Source organism: Musa acuminata, chromosome BXJ1-9 (genome assembly GCF_036884655.1).
Source record: "Musa acuminata AAA Group cultivar baxijiao chromosome BXJ1-9, Cavendish_Baxijiao_AAA, whole genome shotgun sequence".
Classification (NCBI taxonomy): Eukaryota; Viridiplantae; Streptophyta; class Magnoliopsida; order Zingiberales; family Musaceae; genus Musa; species Musa acuminata.
In genome coordinates, this window is record NC_088335.1 from 46,565,406 (window position 1) to 46,584,003 (window position 18,598).

The 18,598-nt window shown below is 37.3% G+C and overlaps 1 protein-coding gene, 1 long non-coding RNA gene and 1 other non-coding gene across 3 annotated transcripts; 2 read left to right on the forward strand and 1 right to left on the reverse strand.

The window, feature by feature from the left end:
- Positions 1-13,406: 13,406 nt before the first annotated feature.
- Positions 13,407-15,173, reverse strand: LOC103999137 (transcription initiation factor TFIID subunit 8). Its single transcript, XM_009420795.3, has one exon. It carries the CDS (start codon positions 14,690-14,692, stop codon positions 13,601-13,603), a length of 1,092 nt encoding a protein of 363 aa, XP_009419070.2. The 5' UTR covers positions 14,693-15,173; the 3' UTR covers positions 13,407-13,600.
- Positions 15,174-16,254: 1,081 nt separating this feature from the next.
- TRNAR-ACG (transfer RNA arginine (anticodon ACG)) lies at positions 16,255-16,327 on the forward strand. Its single transcript has one exon. It is a non-coding gene; the product is annotated as a tRNA-Arg (tRNA).
- On the forward strand, positions 16,295-18,384 carry LOC135594408 (uncharacterized). Its single transcript, XR_010480090.1, has 2 exons — positions 16,295-16,475; positions 18,135-18,384. It is a non-coding gene; the product is annotated as an uncharacterized LOC135594408 (long non-coding RNA).
- The last annotated feature ends 214 nt before the right edge of the window (positions 18,385-18,598 follow it).

The window sequence follows — 18,598 nt, forward strand, 5'->3', positions numbered from 1 at the left end:
GCACTCCTGCATCAAACCGAAATCTTATATTTTTGACATTTTTTGATGAGAAGCCTGTTAACATCGGTCTTACAAAGTTTTATGTCCTATGTACTTCAGCCTTGGCTTAGTACTTGGAGTTTACCTATACATTCTCTATCCCCTCGACCCCTTTCATGACTAATCACTCTTCTCCCTTCATGAGAGCAAAAAGATTAATAACTCTATATAAGTTTTGTCTCTAAGGTTCCATGATACTACCATGCTCATGGCCTTATTATTTGTCGCTTCACATTTGCATCCCTTTCTTCATGATAGGTAAGTATCTCTGTGGCACTCCTCTAAGTCTACCTCTATTCTAATCAATGCTCTGTTTTGGGTAGTGAAGTCTTCTTGAACTCGTTATTACTTCTTTACCCCTTTCGACCACCTACTTCAACAACTTTGTATTTTTCGAGCAATTTCTCTTAGTCGATAGAAAGATAAGCTAAAACTCCCATGAATAGCCTTCGCCATCATATTGTAGCGCTCTTATCGATTATGTTATCTTTTGCGTTTTTGGAAGCAATATTCACTTACTTGCCCTTGTCCTCTAACTTGTCGGTCTCCCTTAAGTGGATATAAGTTATAGAGCAGTTCAACTCTCTAACCACTCTGATCATATATCTATATAATTAAGTTCCTTTCATGGGACTCACTAGTATTTGCACTTAAAATTCTCCCTCAATGATACACAACGCCCATATGCTGATAACTAAGGCTTTTATCTGATACAAAATTTGATACATGCACGGAAGACTAATCTTTATGGTACAATGATATTCATTCCTTAAATTCATAGCCTTTATTATCGTCATATTATTCACGAAAGTGGAGCTTCTAATAGCTCTTAATCATACCTTTGTATAACCAAGTCCCTCATGGGATCTCTCTTATATGTGTCGCATTGCCTTGAACTATTCTACTATGATTCGCTATACTCTGTCATCTCATGGTGACATCTTCATTGTAATATGATCTTTGTGAGATGAACTCAAACTACGATCTCTTCATATGTGGTCTTTGTTAGTACATCGCAAAACCTATGCCACCTTTGATTACGTTTGTTTTTTTGGTAATCGACATTCGTTCACTTACTCTTGGGTCATACCTGGCTAAAGCACAACTCTAGGATAGTTTACCGCAAAGCAACCCTCGAAGTCTACTAACTTCACTGAAGTTGGTGCATCATTATGTGTTTCTTGGACCCCTACCCCTAGCACAATCTTTACTATGCACCATTTCTTTCGTGGAAACTCAAATGGTAGAATTATGACATAAATTTATGAGTACCCATCTTTACATTTTTTTATCTCGTGCCAAGGTCTTTTGACCCTAATTTCACCTTTGCACGTTGAGTCATTTTAGTTCATCCGTCAAATGCTTTGTTGAGATAAGGTATATATGCCTTGAAGTTCCATTCAACTTTGGCACCATGCAGGATGAGTTCGCTCCATCAGAATAAGAGACCTATGAAACAACATGTTCTCACTCTTGTCTCTACAAGAGTTTATGTCATTGACCTTTGTCCAAGGAAAGCTTCTTGCCTCTACTTCATATTCAATCTTTTATATTGATTATCTTTATGTGGCTTAGGAACTTCATAAAGTTCTGCCCAAGTCGCTCCGATCCTTGATTTATATTGAGTTGATGGTGACCCTCACACATACTAATTCAAGGGTTAATCCTCTACTTAGTCTGATCTTAATATCAACTCTAAGTATGTCTTTGTTTGATGTTGCCTTAGGTTACTCCCCCACTTGATCTCACAATATGTCCACCAACACATTATCTCATGTGAGATCATGCAATGACTCCTTATCTCTCACTTGGCCCATGGAGCTTTATGGAGTTATTGTCTTGAGATATCCCTTCTCAATATATGTGGCTCGTGGTACATGATTCTTTCTCTAGAGGATCAGGATGTACCCTTATTAGATATTTGTTCTGTTCGAGCAACTTTTCTCTTCGCATCCTTCCCTTGAAAGTTTCGTAGACCACCATCCATCCACTTGGACTTCTCCGCCTTACTGAACAAACTATGCACTGTTTCATCCTCGTGAATGCACTTGCTAAATTGTGACTCTTTATCAATACAATCCCTTTTGCGTCCCTCAAAAACCTAGCAACGTACTGAACTTGCTACACACTTTAGCCTCTCACAAACATATCCTTCCTATGTTAAAGAAAAAGTTTCAATATTCCATAACGCTGAGTTTTGGTCGCCTTAGGATAGCCATAGATAGTCCATTGTTCGTATACAAACTCTTGTATGAGTACTGAATTCTTCGATTTAAAATTTTTCCTCATCTTTATAAGCTTTGCATAACTTTTTTATTTGCCGAGCAACCCATCCCTTCTTATATGGTCGCCTCCTTTGCCAAGTGTCTCACTTGTTTTGAGCACCGTTAATTTTGGTTATTAATATCAAGCCACAGCTTGAACTTAACTATCCCAACCTTTATGCATATGTATTTTTCTCAGCTCACTTGTTCGTATAGTACCTCTCATGTGAAGGATTAGTCATTGCTTTAAATGTCAATCTTGGATGTGTACTCCTTTCAACGACTTATTTTCCTACATTTCAATACTTGTTTCCCTTAAATAGTCACGCGTGCTACCTGCCCTCAACACGACCCTGCTAAGTCCCCCACATTTATACGATAAATATTTCTAAGTGTGTTTGTCTCGCTTCGATAACATATGTCATGGACTTAACTAGTCTTACTTAAGTCGTGCAGTACCCTTACGTGTTTATCCGTAAAGTGTCAATCTCTCTGAAATCCCTTAAGGATCTACAAAGAAGAAGATGGGCTAGAGGAAGTGTTTAACTTAGAATCCTACAAGCAACCACCTCAGTAAACACTTGATAGATAATATGAATTATAAATATATATTTCACAAGATTTGAATAATCGTATGACAAAAGGTCCAAGGTGCTCCGTCGTGGCCATAAGCTCCCACAAGTGCCCACATGACACTACTACGAAATAAGGCAACAAATTAACTCTAGACATTATCCTAAAGGCTTATCCAATCATATATCACCCGAGTGGCTCTTGGGAGTTATGTTGGTTGATATTTCATACCATTTTGTAGAGCTAGAAAACTCTCAAAATGATTATCTGGATGATTTATTTTTGGATAGTTTTGTCTTTGCATAATGACTGCACACAACCTATGTTTACAAGTATGAAATAATCATAAAAACTAACCAAAATGGGGCTGTCAAGCCTATTGTAAGCTCTCTACATGATGTGTAAAACATGAATAAAATTGAAAGACATAGACATACATAAGCATTATGTCGAATTCCTTATTTACAATTTTGTCTATGACACACAACGTCCACCTATTCCCTTGTCTTGTCCTAACTTTACTTTCTTCTAGCCTCCCCCCTCTACCCCATTGCCCTCCTCTCCTTTATTGCTATCTTTGTCGGCCTTACTACCATCTGAATTGCCTCCCTCCTTTCCCATTCTTTTCGTTGGCTCTCCCAAAATAGTTAAACTCCTCTCATAATCTCTAATATTGCCTTCACCCTTGCCGTCCAGTATGCCCTCGCTCTCATGCCAAGGTCTCTCCTCTCTAGTATTGCCAATTCAGTCATCAATGGAGGAGCAATATTAGGCTTCATGTGGAGGCTGTTCTTATGAGAATCTCTATCGCTAGCATCAAAGTCAAATTATAAGTTAGTCGCCTCCATAATGACCTCTCATCATTGACCCTCGAACATTGCAAGGGCCAAAAGATGACATTGTCCTTGGTTATAATGCGGCCTTGGTGATACTTTGGTAACGATGGATGAGAGTGAGGCCTTTGGCAATGGCAAAGGTGGCGGATGAGGCTTTAGCAACGGGCAAGAGCAAGGGTACATTCTCAAGGGCAGCGAACAAAGGGCAAAGGTGGCTATGACAGGATGGAGGTTACAATAAGACAGAGATGGTGGTCGATGAGACAGAGGCTAAAAGTGATCTCATCTTTTAAAAAGTAAAATATACTTTTGTAGGAATAAAATAAAGATAATTCTATTTATAACCTTGGTTTTGTTATTTACAATCATGTGTTATGAACTTTCAATATTTCTAGGTTATCTCTTTGTAAATAGATGCATATGCCCTAATTTTATAATGTAATTTTAAAATAATATTTTCACTCCTTACCTATAATCCTTTTTTTTTTCTTTTTCTATTTTCTCCTCCTCGTAGTCCTCAACATCGGATGAGATCGACAACAATAATATCCCCAACTAGCAAAGCTGACGATGATAGAGGGGAGAGCATGAGTGGTAAGGAGCATGGGCTGGGAGAGGTGAGTGGTGGGGAGAGTTTGTAGGGTGCGCAGTCGAACAAATAAGCAAGCTAAAGGTGACGATTAATGAAAGGGAGTGATGGGGGACAATCCAGGGGTAGTGATTAATGGCATCGAGCGATGGGGAGAGTCAACAATAGTAGTGTGCACAGATGTAGGGAGTGGTGGGGGATGCACTAAGGGCGGTGATCGACAATAGAGAATGATGGGGGTAAGTTGGGGGCAATGATCAGGGGCAACGATCGATGGGGAAAGTCGATGACAATTGAGTGCACAAGCGGGGGTTGTGGGGAAGGAGCAAAAAAAGGATAAAAATAGAATAAAAAATATTATAAATAATAACATATTATTTTATTAAATTTTTTAAATGATTATAAATAATAAGAAGATGACTCTAAATTGTAAGTTTTTAAAATAAAAAAGATGTTCAATGGGAAAAATAACAAAAACCTGAGATTTTTTTTTAAAATTTGTCCATATAAAATTTTAAGTTAAAAGTTTTCTTCATATTTGTTATAAATATAAAAACATAATACTATGAGGTTCACAATGAATATTTTATTATTATGATGTTGTATAGTATAATAAAGATTTAGTAATTAGACACCCAACAAACGAAATCGTGCAACTCATCATATGGCATGAATGGTTGATTTGGGTACAACTCACCTTTTTATTATTAAACCTCGACAATTGTTAAATAGTAAACGAGACATAAGTTACTAAAAACTATAGGTTATCTTAATATTTCTTAACATAAATACAAAAAACATATTAGATATCAGTTTGTTGTACGCATAATATCACGTTAAAGAATCATATTGATATTTTTCTTTCATAAACTACTGTAATGCTGGAGGAGTGAAACAACATTTCATCCCTTTGACTCGATTAAGCTCACTCGAGTTACTGGCGTTCTGCAGATTTATGGGTGTTGGTGATACAGTGTCCATGATCTGCTACATCTCCCTATGTTGACCAAAACAGTGAAGCTTCATGGACGGCAGCTCGAGCAGGTGGACCTGTTCGAGTGAGTACTTCTACTGCAGCACAGCTTCCTGCCATGGATAATAACATAACACGCAGCCTTGGAGGGTATCGGCGTTAAATAACGTTCCTCCGCGATCGGTCCAGGATCAGACTCGCCATCAGGGGGGCTGCCACGGCGAAGATGTTGACAGCTGCATCTTGATGAGCAAGGACTGATGCACTGGTCTACCATCCCCGAACTCCCGAGCTTATCTGTGACAGCTGGGACGTGCATCGATGCTTCGGCAAGTCTCTCTCTCTCTCTCTCTCTCTCTCTCTGTGATTCTGGTTGGAGTCCAACAGCTTAACCCAACCATCGCCATTAAGGAGTGATGAGTCGGAGCGTGCTACTTTATTTGCTGCTGTGTTATTTTACCGTCGGCAATGGGCTCAGAGGACGATGACATGACAACACAGCTCGGTCTTTCGTGCTGGCCATGGGAGGGAACTGCCAAGGAATCAGTGTGAAGTACGATGCACCGCTTTGCCGAATTAAAGTGGAGGCGTCAAATCCAGCTCACGGTTCGTACGATCGCAGGGTGGAAGCACACGGGAAGAATGTTTTTTCTTGAAGTTTCACCGTCACAAAGTTCGAGGAAGCGCACGGATGTTTCAGACACGATCGAGAAGAATCCAAATTTTCATGATTTCTCTAAAAGTTGTCATAATTCAATATTGGACGAATTTCCTGAAACAAAAACCTCGCATTTTAATATTATTTCCACGGATCCTCTCTCGTTTGGTTTCTGTTTTTTTCGCTATTTGATCGAACTCATAAGCTTAAACGAGTCGAAAATGATAAGAATATAATAATCATATAAAAATTTAATGTCATTTATTATATAATTAAACGATGCTAGTAATAGAATTATTAAATAAGTCAAAAAGAGCTTAGTCTTAAATAAACCCACTGTTATAATGACATGTTAAAGAATAAAACAATATTATTTTAATTAGCTATGCGATAAAACTAAAAATAAATAATAATTATATACACCTTATACAATGGTTTCACATTTGAATAACAAGTTATTATAATACTCAAGCCTTCATTTTTAATATATAATTTTAATTGAAACGTGCCAAAATCAATTGGAATATTTAATTTTAATTGAAAAGATCCTCTTTTAATATTTTCAATCTAATTTTAATTGAAACGTGCCAAAATTAATTAAAATATTTAATTTTAATTGAAAAGCTCATCTATTTTGGGCTTTTCTCCAAAGTACTTTTATTTTTATTTTTTTCAAACGATTTTTCTATTTCTTATAATCATTTATTTCTTTCTTTTTCAAACCGTCATGGAACGTGCTCATGTCACCCAATCCCTTACCTTCGTCATGATTGTCAATCTCGATAAAGGAAAAAAAAATTAATAAAAGTAAGAGTCGATAAAGAGAAAGAAAGGTAACGAAAGTGAGGACAAAGACAAAGATGAAGACACGATCGAACAAAATAAAGGCAATAAAGTGAAAGCGATGGAAGATAATGAAAGATATTTATAAGACTACAAAATATATGGATATAAACTGAAGAGAATAAAAATAACAACACCTTCCCACAAAAGTTCAAAAAGATAATTTTTTAAAAAAACTCACCCTACAAATATCACAAAAACTCAAATTAAATCTTTAAATAAAAAAATACGTAACATAATAATATTTATGAGAAGTTCATTAAAGAATTTATTATATTTAAAAATTAAAAACTATCTAGATGTTTTTAAATAGAATTACATTTTTAACTTTTAGAAAAAGTACTAACACTTGTTAATTCACCGAAAAGGCTCTCCATGCAACAGAAACAATGGTACTGAAGAGTATTTTTATTGAAGATAAGGGTGCAAATATTGAAAATATAAAAGAGCAAAAATTCAACTCAATAGGCCCAAACATCAGTGACGGCCAATTACCGCAAAACGAATTAATAAAAATTTAGTGATCCAATATGTTTCACCATTCAGATAAAACTACCGTTTGAAAAAATCTCTTTGATGCATTGTTCAGAAGCAGCATTACATTAATCCCTCCATGCCTCTTTGGAAATGCCCCAATCCTGACACTTTGTTCCATGTATAAGATGGTAATATCAGACAACCAATAACTCCACAAGTGTAACATACCTACAACCCCCCTCTTATACAGTTTATTTCTTCCTTCATCAGCATCAATTTTATTTCCTGCTCTAGTACAATGGCCTGCTGCCACGGTCCCCATGATCTGGATAGTTCTCATTACTATTGTGCTTGTAATATCACCAACTGTTGTTTGTGGCCACCAAAACAAGGGTGACAGTCAAACCGCACAATAAAACTGCAAACAGTTGACCATGTGGTCACAGATTAGCAACCAACACCAACCAAAATATCGCAACGTATATGTGTTTGTGTTTGTGCCATATGTCGGCCAAAGAACCTTCCATAGAGGTTGCCATGAAAGAAGTCATTTCTAGCTGTTTATTTCCTGCAGCATTAACAATTGCTCACGAAACCTTGCCCCTCTAAACAAGTAGCAGGACAAATCCACAGAAAGCAGAATAGGCTTTTCTCATCCTGTCCACATTTTTAAAGATAAGAATATTTGTCAGCTCATACATTTTTAACATAAAGATAAATGAAAAGAAGAACATGTAATCCTATTGCTTACCAGACATGATTGCAAAATTATACCAGGGACAGTGTCTGGTATACTCTGAACGGAGCAGATCCAAGCTGAGCCCCATTGACAGTTCCTGCGACAATGCTAACACTTTAATCATGTGGAGTTAAGATGTAGCAAATAGAGAAACGTACAAGTTTCAGCGATTAGGATTGATGAAACTCTCCGTGGGGAGAATCCATATGCGAGATAAGCAGATTGCAATGATCAGATATCAATTTTATTGCTCAGTTCATGGTACAACTATCAGCAAATGCAAAATGTATTCTCAAAATCTATTCTTTAGACCACTTGTTTCCAAACCTTTGATCTCGTTCCAAGTCATTCTTCTCTTTCCCTTCTATTCACTTGAATACTGGAACAACAGGAAACCAATACTGAAACAGTTAATCAGTGAGAACGACCATCCAACTTCTTCAACGGTCAGATACTATTCGTGTCAAAGTTGATTGTATATGGACAATAGAAGGACAGCACAAGCATAAAGATGCCAGAAAAAACCACGAGAAGCTCGATGAGACCCTACACAGCAGAAGCGCCTCTGGTTATCTGACCTTTCACCATGTTACCCAAACAGATAGCTGTCCTTAGCAGATTTGAAGCAGCTTTCAAAGAATCAATCATCTGTCACTATCTCAAGAACCAGCAGGATATTTCTTTCCCCCTCATCTCAATTAGAGTCGTAATTAACAAAGTTATCATTAATTCATGTTCCTAGAGAAACAATGGAAAGAGTAGACATCTGCTGCAGCATTCCAATATGGAAAGAATATTCTCATATGATACTGTTGTTTGTATGAAGAATAAGTAGACATCATTGGACAAACCAGCTGCATTCAGCAATACATTTCCTAAGTACAAAAATGTTTGGAATGCGATACATATACCATTGGATTTTGATGGTACTCATGCAGTAATTTCAAATATTTATAACTGAAAAACATAAACATGACATTCGATTCAGTCAACATCCTCAAAGTGGGAGCTATATTCAAAGGTAGACTTCATTATCAAGGAGATATCAAGAGCCACTCCTAGAGATGTTACCAATAACTCAATATGCCCGATCGATCACAGGTGATAACCTGATTAAAAGGCTTAAGCAGAAAACCTAAGCATAAATCTAATAAATTCATACTGTAACAAATTAAGCAGAAACATTTTTAAAATATCATGAGTTCTAAACAAACACACAATACATCATGTGCAGTTCAACACTAGCTTTTAAAAAGAGCATGCATAAAATGTTCTCACCATCCATTGTTTAACAGAGAATTATAATCCTTTTTCTTGTAAAATTTAGGCTTTCAAATGACTCTCCTGTGTTTTGGTGAAAAATGGCACATAAAATAGTTACACAAACAGAAGCAGAGGAAACAATAGAAAGCATCACAGCTGAAAGAAAAAACAAGCATAACAATGACAATTTAACAAACCAGCATATTCATCATTATTCTGCTTCATTGCACAAGCACCTATAAGATATAACAATTGTCTTTCTTCATAACTTGTTAAAACTACTTGCTCTTGTTGCATTACTCAAAATGAGAAATATTCACATTGTGTAAAATCTTATTACTCTTTACCACTTCAAGGAAAAGCTAGTCTTAACAGACAAGATTACTTTGCAGGCTCCCTTCTGAGCAGCTGCGCTCTTATATGGCCAGAAACTCAACCATAGGCAGTGCCTCTGACAAAATTGCCAGAGGCAAATAGAGTCAGACATAATTAACTTACATTGCTTAAAAAAAGTACCATTTGACCCCGTGACAAGCTTCACACAACCAACTCATCACCATCCTAAAGGCAGAGATCTCCAAATGCAAGATCAGATAATGCTATCAGCTACAAAATCCACAGAAATGTCTTCATCTAAGAGAAATTTCTGTAGGCAGTTAAGAAATGCTAGTCTAAAATAATGTAATATTTAAAAAAATGGCTTAAAATCTCAGCCAAAACATACTATTTCAACTGATAATCATCATTCTGTTTGTGGAACAGTTTGATCCGGGAAAAATAAAGACTAAGCTTAGCTAGCTTTCTTCCTGACTTGGTAGAGTTTTGAAATTTACGACACCAGACAAGAGGGAGCGGACAAACCTGATGAATAAAATGGTTAATTGGGTCAATTTGTGGTTTTTTTTTTTTTTTTACCAATCTCGTGAAGGCATGACTTGAAGGAAAAGAGGCCAAAGCTGTTATCTCTGTGACCCCCCACCTTGTGAAGCAAGCTCAACCTGAATCTACCAAATGTCAGAGGAAAAGCCTAGTTGTTCTGTTCACAATCTGCATCACTAAACTGCATACTGCAAAACTGATGCAATTTTAGAAGGCAAATGGGATACTACTGAATAAGATACATTTGAGACCTACTATGGGGTATCCTTATAATTTCCAAGGAAACCTGGCTATAATTACAATCGAAAACATACAAAATCCTCTTTCAAGTCATCAGTTCAAAAATCCCACTTCAAACATATCCATAATAAACAAGGGCACAAGCCTCAACTCTCTTTATGCCAACAAGGAGAAGACTAAATAATAACCAGATGCTTAACTATATTAAAAAAGGACAAAGAAATAGGGGCAGTAATAAAAGAAAGAACAAGTATCTATGTCAATTTAAACACCTACACTTCATGAACTTATCAACTACCAATTATACAGAAAAAGAAAAAGATGCTAGTAACATTGACTTGCTTATTATGGTCAGGTATCTAACTTATGATAATTAAGGGTAACTATTGTCTTGCTGTAATTCTAACCTAGATTAAGCATATGTAATCACATTATTATACAAAAACATTAAAAGAGGGGGAATATATACAAAAGAAGAAACAACAGAAAATATTACTGTCCAAAGCATTTGCTAGTATTTTAGAGCAAGTGGATATGATGTTATCAATATGCACATGAAATCCTACAAAATGACACAAATATAAGATGTTGAACAAGTTTTGTCAACAGAAGCAATCAAATATGACAAGCAACAAGAAAAAAATTATGAACAAATGAAGTATGTTAATAAAAGCATAAACAAGAACAATTTATCATGGGAGAACACAATTATTTTTCACAAAGAAACAAAATATAATACAATGACATTTATCACTCAGGCAAAAGATTTATCAAAGACTACTCCATGAAAATATTTGAAACTCAAAAACAATTTTAACAGAAAACTTAGCTCAAATTTCAATAACACTCTAATTATTCTATAACATAAAAAAGTCGGAGTCCCTCAATCATCCTATCCCAAGCATGCAAAACCAACATGGAAGAAGATGAATTTGAACCAAACAATATGAAATATACCATGTTAAGTACTCATGTACAAAGTACCACCTGTGATACATTGACCAGCTACATGAGAACCAGTGAACCACACAATTACATTTTCCAACTCAATCACAAACATGAATGGTGAATTCAACATTAAGTATAGAAAGATCAAACCTCACAGGATACATGGATCAGATTAAAGTTTAAAGGGACTTTACATAGCCTACAGATTAACCAAATCCCACATGACTACATGAGGCTTAATGACCTCGGTCATAAATATGTCAAGCATGAGAAAGAGTCATACTATGAGGGAAGGGAACTGATCCATATGGGAGCTACTGGTACCTCCTTTGCTACAGCAATGTCTGGAATGCATCATACGGTGTTCATTGCCACAAGCAAGGACCTGTGTGTCCATGCTACTGCCATATCCCGTGCCAATGAAGTATTGTCAGTAACAATTCTGTGCCCAAACATAGTAACAGTCTTGGCATGCATTGTCATAATGGACAGCATATATTGCATCACATATATATGTTCAACTCATCTTAGGTCCCTTAACAATTTTTCAAAAAATAAAAATAAAAGAATAGGACATACTACCTCATATACATTATGATAAATGGAAGAGATAGTTACCAGAGGAACTTCTTTCAATTCACCATTTAAATAGATTTACCTTGTAAATAGTATGAATAATCCAATTAGAGCAAAATATGGCAGTTGGGAATGGTCTGATAGCCTACATGCTTCAAGAGACTATTGAATAAAACAGCGAAACCAATGTTCCATTATAGTAAGAACAGAAACACTTTATGGCTTTAAACTAGAACATTGAACAAGGACCCATAACTTTTTAATCAACACACAGATTCTTAGTTGGAACTAGCAATAGCACAAGGAGTTGCATAAGAGTTTACAAAAATACTTAAATGAATCATTTCGAAGCTACAACACCCTTTGTATGTATCAGCCACATTCAACCCTATGCAAACTAGGTCAAGAAGAGGTTGCCAGTCACTATGGTTTTTGCCACATGGAACACGATCGATGTAGTACAAACCAGATTATTTTAAACATATTTTGACTTTAAAGGTCAGCACTTGAGGTCACTACTAGTTATTTTCATAAAGTGGCAGTTGGCTTTACTTGTGTTCTGCGTTCTTCTACCTTTAAAGCAGGAAGTTACAAAAACCTGCAAAAGCCCTGTTTGCTAAGCTTACACAAATTGTAAATTTTAAAGTTATATAACATTGTGCAAAACTTCAGGAGTAAAATTGTTCTACTGTTGAACTTTTTAAAGCAGAGAATTGAGTGAGTGACCATCTAACTTTCCCAAATATGGAAAAAAGGAAAATCATGAAGCAAGAAGTTTGGTCCAACTCCCTGTTGACAAACAGGATAAAAAGCTTAGAAATCAGATGTGTCATTTGTATTGGCCAACACATCCAAGGAAGAAGGTAATTATACAATGACTCCTTGGACAAATCACATAAAATTCTTTTTTGTTCTTTCCTTTTTAAAAAGTTGAATCATTGAACAAGCCTCCCATACTGTTCATTCCACATCTTGCTTTCAAGCCCCAATAAGAATTTGCTTCATATTGATTTACTCCTACCGTCTAATAATAAAAATGTGATCAAGGTGCATGAGTTTCAATTATGTACTTCCAACTGTTAGTTAACATTAATGATATTAACATTATATTAACAAAATATTCATATATCTTCTAATTTTGTATTTACCAAACATCACTCATTTTTTATTTCAAAAATAGCTATAAGTTGTAACCATCAAACAAAATTTCTAAAAAATATAAAAACCCTTATGTTTTTTTCGTTTCAAAAAAATATAGATATATTACGAAATACATGAAGTTTCAAAGTAGGTGAATCCTAACGTTCTTAAACTCTATTATATATTTCCGGCTGGTAACGACCATTTTCTCCAAGAAACAGTTTGACAAGTTGCTTGTTATTATCCCCATAAAAGGGTAACCTACTGGTGCAAGTTTCTTCAAACAAACCGTAGATGGCTCAAGGGGGAGCTGATCCATTTCGAGTTGCTTTGAACCAAACAAAACTCAAGCATTCACAACACTGACCATACTAAATGTTTGCTCTTTACTCTTGCAAAGAAAAAAACAAAAAAAAAATTCAAGAAATGGACTTTCAGATGACATATGTTTCATACCTAAGGTTTTTCACATAGCTCAACAATTGGGAACATAATTTCCACCAAATTTGATATGCCAAGAAATACTGTTACAATTCCTCACTGCAAGCCTGTTTAAATGAGCTTTACAGCTGAGCAAGATCATGTGGCTTCTCCATAGCTTCTCTAAGTATCATTTCTGCTCTCCTCTTCTTGTCATCCTTCTCGTCATCCCTCAAAGGCCACGAATCTTTTCTTGCATCCAAAGCATTAGAAGATAATGATGCAGCTATAGATTTCTTGTCGACTCCAATCTTGAAATGCACTGTAGGCCTGCTTCTAAGAACAACCTTCCTGTCACTAGCACTATAGTCAAGAGAACCCACCTTTGCAGCCTCAAAGACAGGAGCAAAAGTCTCAAGCACCGATAACCTTTTGCCAGCATCTGCCTCATGTAGACGAGCATTTTCAGATACTGCTTTTTCTTTATATGGTAAAGGTGGGGCCAGAAATGGGTTGCTACCGACCACCTGCTTCCCCTTCCCAACATCACCATCACCAGTTGGTTGAAACCCAGCTGCTTCACTGGAGGCAAGTCGCTTCTGTAAGCTTAACAAAGACCTTTCTGCCTTCCTCCGCTGCCTTGCTTGTTCGACCTTGTCTGTTTTGGCATCAGTGGTCCTCTTGTTCCAAACAGGCGTGTGGACATAAGTATGAGGATCAGGGAGCCTTGGAAGCCAATCAGGTATGTGCTTTCCCGGTGGTTCTTTGTTAACCTGAGCAAAGCTAGGTGTAGCCTTAGGTACACGAGGAATAGGGAATCTAGGAATGGGCTGAGCAAACGGGACTTCCTCTTTTGTGCTAACAAAATGAGTGATCTCTCGAACAACACCTGAACCAACTAAGCAATGGTGAACATCAGATGCGCCAGAAAAACCTGCTTGCGAACTCAAATCTTCTAAGCTCTGGATGATATCAAAAACATTGCAACTCGTTCTACCAGCCAAATGAGCATAGAAACTCGCACTTTTGCCTAGATCACATATGTACCGGACCGTGACCTCTGTGAGGGCGTCGACGGCAGAGTAATGCGATCCCTGAAACCCGACGGTCTCACAAATCTGGGCGACGGCAATCTTCACAACGGCACGGCCGAACTCGTCAGTTGCCGATGACGGCAGACTCTTCTTCAAGCTGCTCTGCTGATCACTTTCACTCTCCTTGCCACCATCGCTCATGTTCAACTGATCATATTATCGGCGCCAAAATCGGCGCCAGAATCAGGGGCTTGGCCAATCACCACCACTCTCTGTCGATCCGCTGGACCTCCGAAGCTCAAAGGGCAAAAGTGTGCGCGATCCTGGGATGGGGTTTCAACAAGGATCCTTTAGGAAAACCCTAGATTGCAGTATCATTCGTACCAATATCCACTACATAGACCGCTAAGGAGTTCCTGAAGCCGGTGGGGGACAGGTGGTCGCCGGGGCAGCAATCCGGTTCTTAAATGCCTGAAATCGGTAGAAGGTCTAACCCAGGAACAGCAAGATCTAGGGTTTGGGGACAAGAGGAATTGATCGCGACGGAGCAAGAAATGGGAGAAAAGAATCAACGGTTCCAGAGAAAAGGTAGTTGGGAACAAGAAACAGATCAAGAAACCCGCGATAAACCCTAAAATTTCGAAAGTGAAGAAGAGAGGGAGAGTGATCGAGAGCAAGAACGCAAGGGTGGGTGGGTTATTTGTAGAGGAAGAGGAGGGTGTGAGATCTGGGGGTGGGTGGAGGAGGCGTGCTCCAAGCGACATACGTGGCGAGCAAGCAGGCGTTTGGAACACGGGGTTATAGAGTTCCTGCGGAGCAGCAAACCGCGGCCGATGCGGCTGCCTACCTGTTTCGACGACCACAGAGAACAGGCTTCGCCTCGCAAACCATAGAGGAACAGATAACGCAAATGGGCCACAACATCTCTGTCATGTGGAGCCCATCTCTTAAGACTATTCCGCGTGCCATAGTGGTTGGGTTCATGTGGACCCATCTGTGGGTCAAACCACGTATGTCATATGGGGTCATCCGCCCGCAAAAACTAACAGGATCACCCTTGAAAAATACTTGGGCTGACACGTCCTCTCAAGACTTAATTGTGGAACGAGAAAGTCATGGATAACGCGATTTAGTTGGCCCCCACTATGAGAGTCCACGTCACCCCGGAAACCTTCAACGGACCATTCGCCACTCTTCGAGTAACGACGAAGGGTCCCCCGTGTCCCTTAAACAGTGTGTTTCGGCCACGTTACGTCGTTTGAGTTGATCGCATTGGTGTCTGGTGTTCTTAACGTGTCTTTGCTCACCACGTGCGCTCGTGCGAGGGCAAAATCAACGACCAGATAAGATTTAAGTGGATAGGGACCTTTCCGCCCTTGGATTTCGAGAAACACGAATCTCGAGAGCCGTGGGATTCCCTCATCAAACTATTGTTAGAAGAGCTCGGCGCTGTTTCTAATACCAAACAAAAGTCGTATTTTTCTAAGTAAAAACCTTTAAAATCACTGAAAAAATAAAAAAGAAACCAATGGAATCGTTACTTACGTTGAATCACTACAAAAAAGATAAAACAAATTGAATAATTATTTCTATCATATTTGCGTACTATGTTAAAGGATTGAGTTGAGCTCTACGAACTTTATACTGATCTATACTCATGAATCAACTTCAAAATGAAACAAATTAAGACTTAAATAGTTGCTAAAATCATCTTTTGTGAAATATGTATATTTAATTAATTATATTTTAGGGTAATACATAGCGACTCCATGGCCCAATGGATAAGGCGCTGGTCTACGGAACCAGAGATTCTGGGTTCGATCCCCAGTGGAGTCGTAAGTTTTTGCCGCTAATCGCGATGGTTTAAAAAGGAGTCGAAACCCTAACTTCGAGCCTATTGGATGCTCTAATCTTTGGCATATAATGACGTCTGGAGCTTCTCAGATCAACGACGAGCGGCGAGCGGATGTGGATTCTCAACTCGGTAGATCTTTTCTGGCTGCCCTCCTTTTCAGTCTTCATAGTTCCATCAGATGCTATAGACCATAGAAATCTCCTGCGAGTTTTTAGTTCAGACTTGTTCTTCTCCCCTTAGTGATCTGGTTCTTGTAATTATCTGGGCGCCTTGAGCAAATCTTTGTGGGGCTTGTTCAGATACAAGAAATTGTAGTTATAGCTAAATTTCCTTCTATTCGGGGAAGTAGATATTTGGTCTCCGAAGCCCCAAACATCATCTAATTTGCTATTTCTATTATTGCTTGGATTGAGAAAGTATAAAATTATCATAGTGACTTTCACCAGCTTCGAGTATTTCAATCATGTATAAAATGAATATTTCTCTAGAACGGGATAAAGCAAGTGCCCCTTTTTTTTTTTTTTTTTCTGAAGACTGTCAATCACTGGGATTTGGCGCTTCTTCTTTCATAATGTTGGTAACATTTGTGGTCTCTCTTGGCTATAGATTGACTGAATCATCAGCCTTGTTGTCTTACTAACTGCCCAATTCCACTGCTCGTTGACCTGCCATTAGTATTTTTAAAATGACTTCCTCCTCAGTAAATGGTCAATGGATCTGTGGTGGATACACCTCGTCTTCAGAGCACACTTACTTCAAAAACCGAAGAAGAAAGAATAAATCACATATCTAGAATATGAGAAACATTGATGTTTTGGAAAATCAGAATTGCTGACCAAATTGACAAGCTCTCCCAAACAGCTACAGGTGAAGGATTTAGAAATAAAATAAGAAGCGAAAAGGGAAGAGGGAACTTTGATTATCGTATAAATAAACAATTTCTAAAAGCACAGCTTAGCCATACTAACAAAGAATGATCCTGAATATGGGGCTCTCACTCATACATGGTCTGAGGTGGGTCAATGTGTGCTGTTCTATTATATGCAAGTGGAGAGGCTTTCTGTGTCTTGAACCTTTGAGTGAATAACAGGAATATAACTTATAATAATGCTAATTGACTGGACAATTTATCCACAGCCATTAGTGAAATCAAGCCAGGTTGTTGTACTTGAATGTGATGTGAAAAATGTGGGATTCTAAATAGGGTATTGGTGATCAAACTAATAATGTTGGAAATGAATGACTCTTGGAATTTTGAGTCTAGTGAAAATGAACATTTCACTAATTTATTGGCACTTCTGAGGTACATTTTGAGTCTATATCTTGACACTTCTGAGGTACTTCTTGGCAAGATACTTAAAAACATGTGAGGACAATTATTTCACTAATATATATATGTTCAATGCATTGCATGCATGTATGACGTTTTATAAGCCTTCAAAACATCTAATTTATTGGCAATTTGCCTGTAGATTTGGCAGTGGACTACTTGTTAATGTTTCTTGTAATGGTTATGCTTCTCATGGATTTGTATGATGATTACAATGTATCTAAATTGTAGAAACTGAAATAGTATTAAATAAACCATACCATGTCATGAACTGCTATTTTTACATACCATGTCATGTTGATTACAATTTGCTTGTTTGTGTTAACCATATCTTGTGTCATGATATCAAACAATCAATTTTTTGCCATAATAAAGAAATCAATTGAAGAAATCTCATAATCTAACCATGCTTTTAAAAATTATAAATCATGCAGAGAAATAATTGCTAATATTTGCAGGTGGATCGATTCATTTTACATACGTTGGGACCACACATGGGTGTGTCGTATACATAGTATTGTGCAGTCTTTGGGTTACATGAAATGCTTTCTGAAACTATATTTGTCCATTGCCTGCTATATATTGAGCAGTATATTTGGCATTTACATGTTGGAAGCTACATCTATATTATCTTCGTTTTTTTTTTACTTTACCTATGAAAGAATGAATCTATTCAATATTTAAGTAATCTTGTTGAGTTTATGATGACTACAGTGAACAATTTTCTTTTATTTTGACATTTTTGCCGTGCTAACTTATTAGTGTTTTTTTTATTTATGTTAGAGCAGAATTAACCAAGCATTAGTAAAATCAAGGTCTCAAATACTAGTTGGATCTGTTTTATTGACTAATATTTACTGATTTGACTAATGGCATATTCCGATACATATATGATTACTGATTCCTGAAAATGGTATTGTAT

Bases quoted from the DNA above. Each gene is read 5' to 3' on its own strand.
- LOC103999137 (XM_009420795.3), bottom strand. From the start codon at position 14,692: ATGAGCGATGGTGGCAAGGAGAGTGAAAGTGATCAGCAGAGCAGCTTG.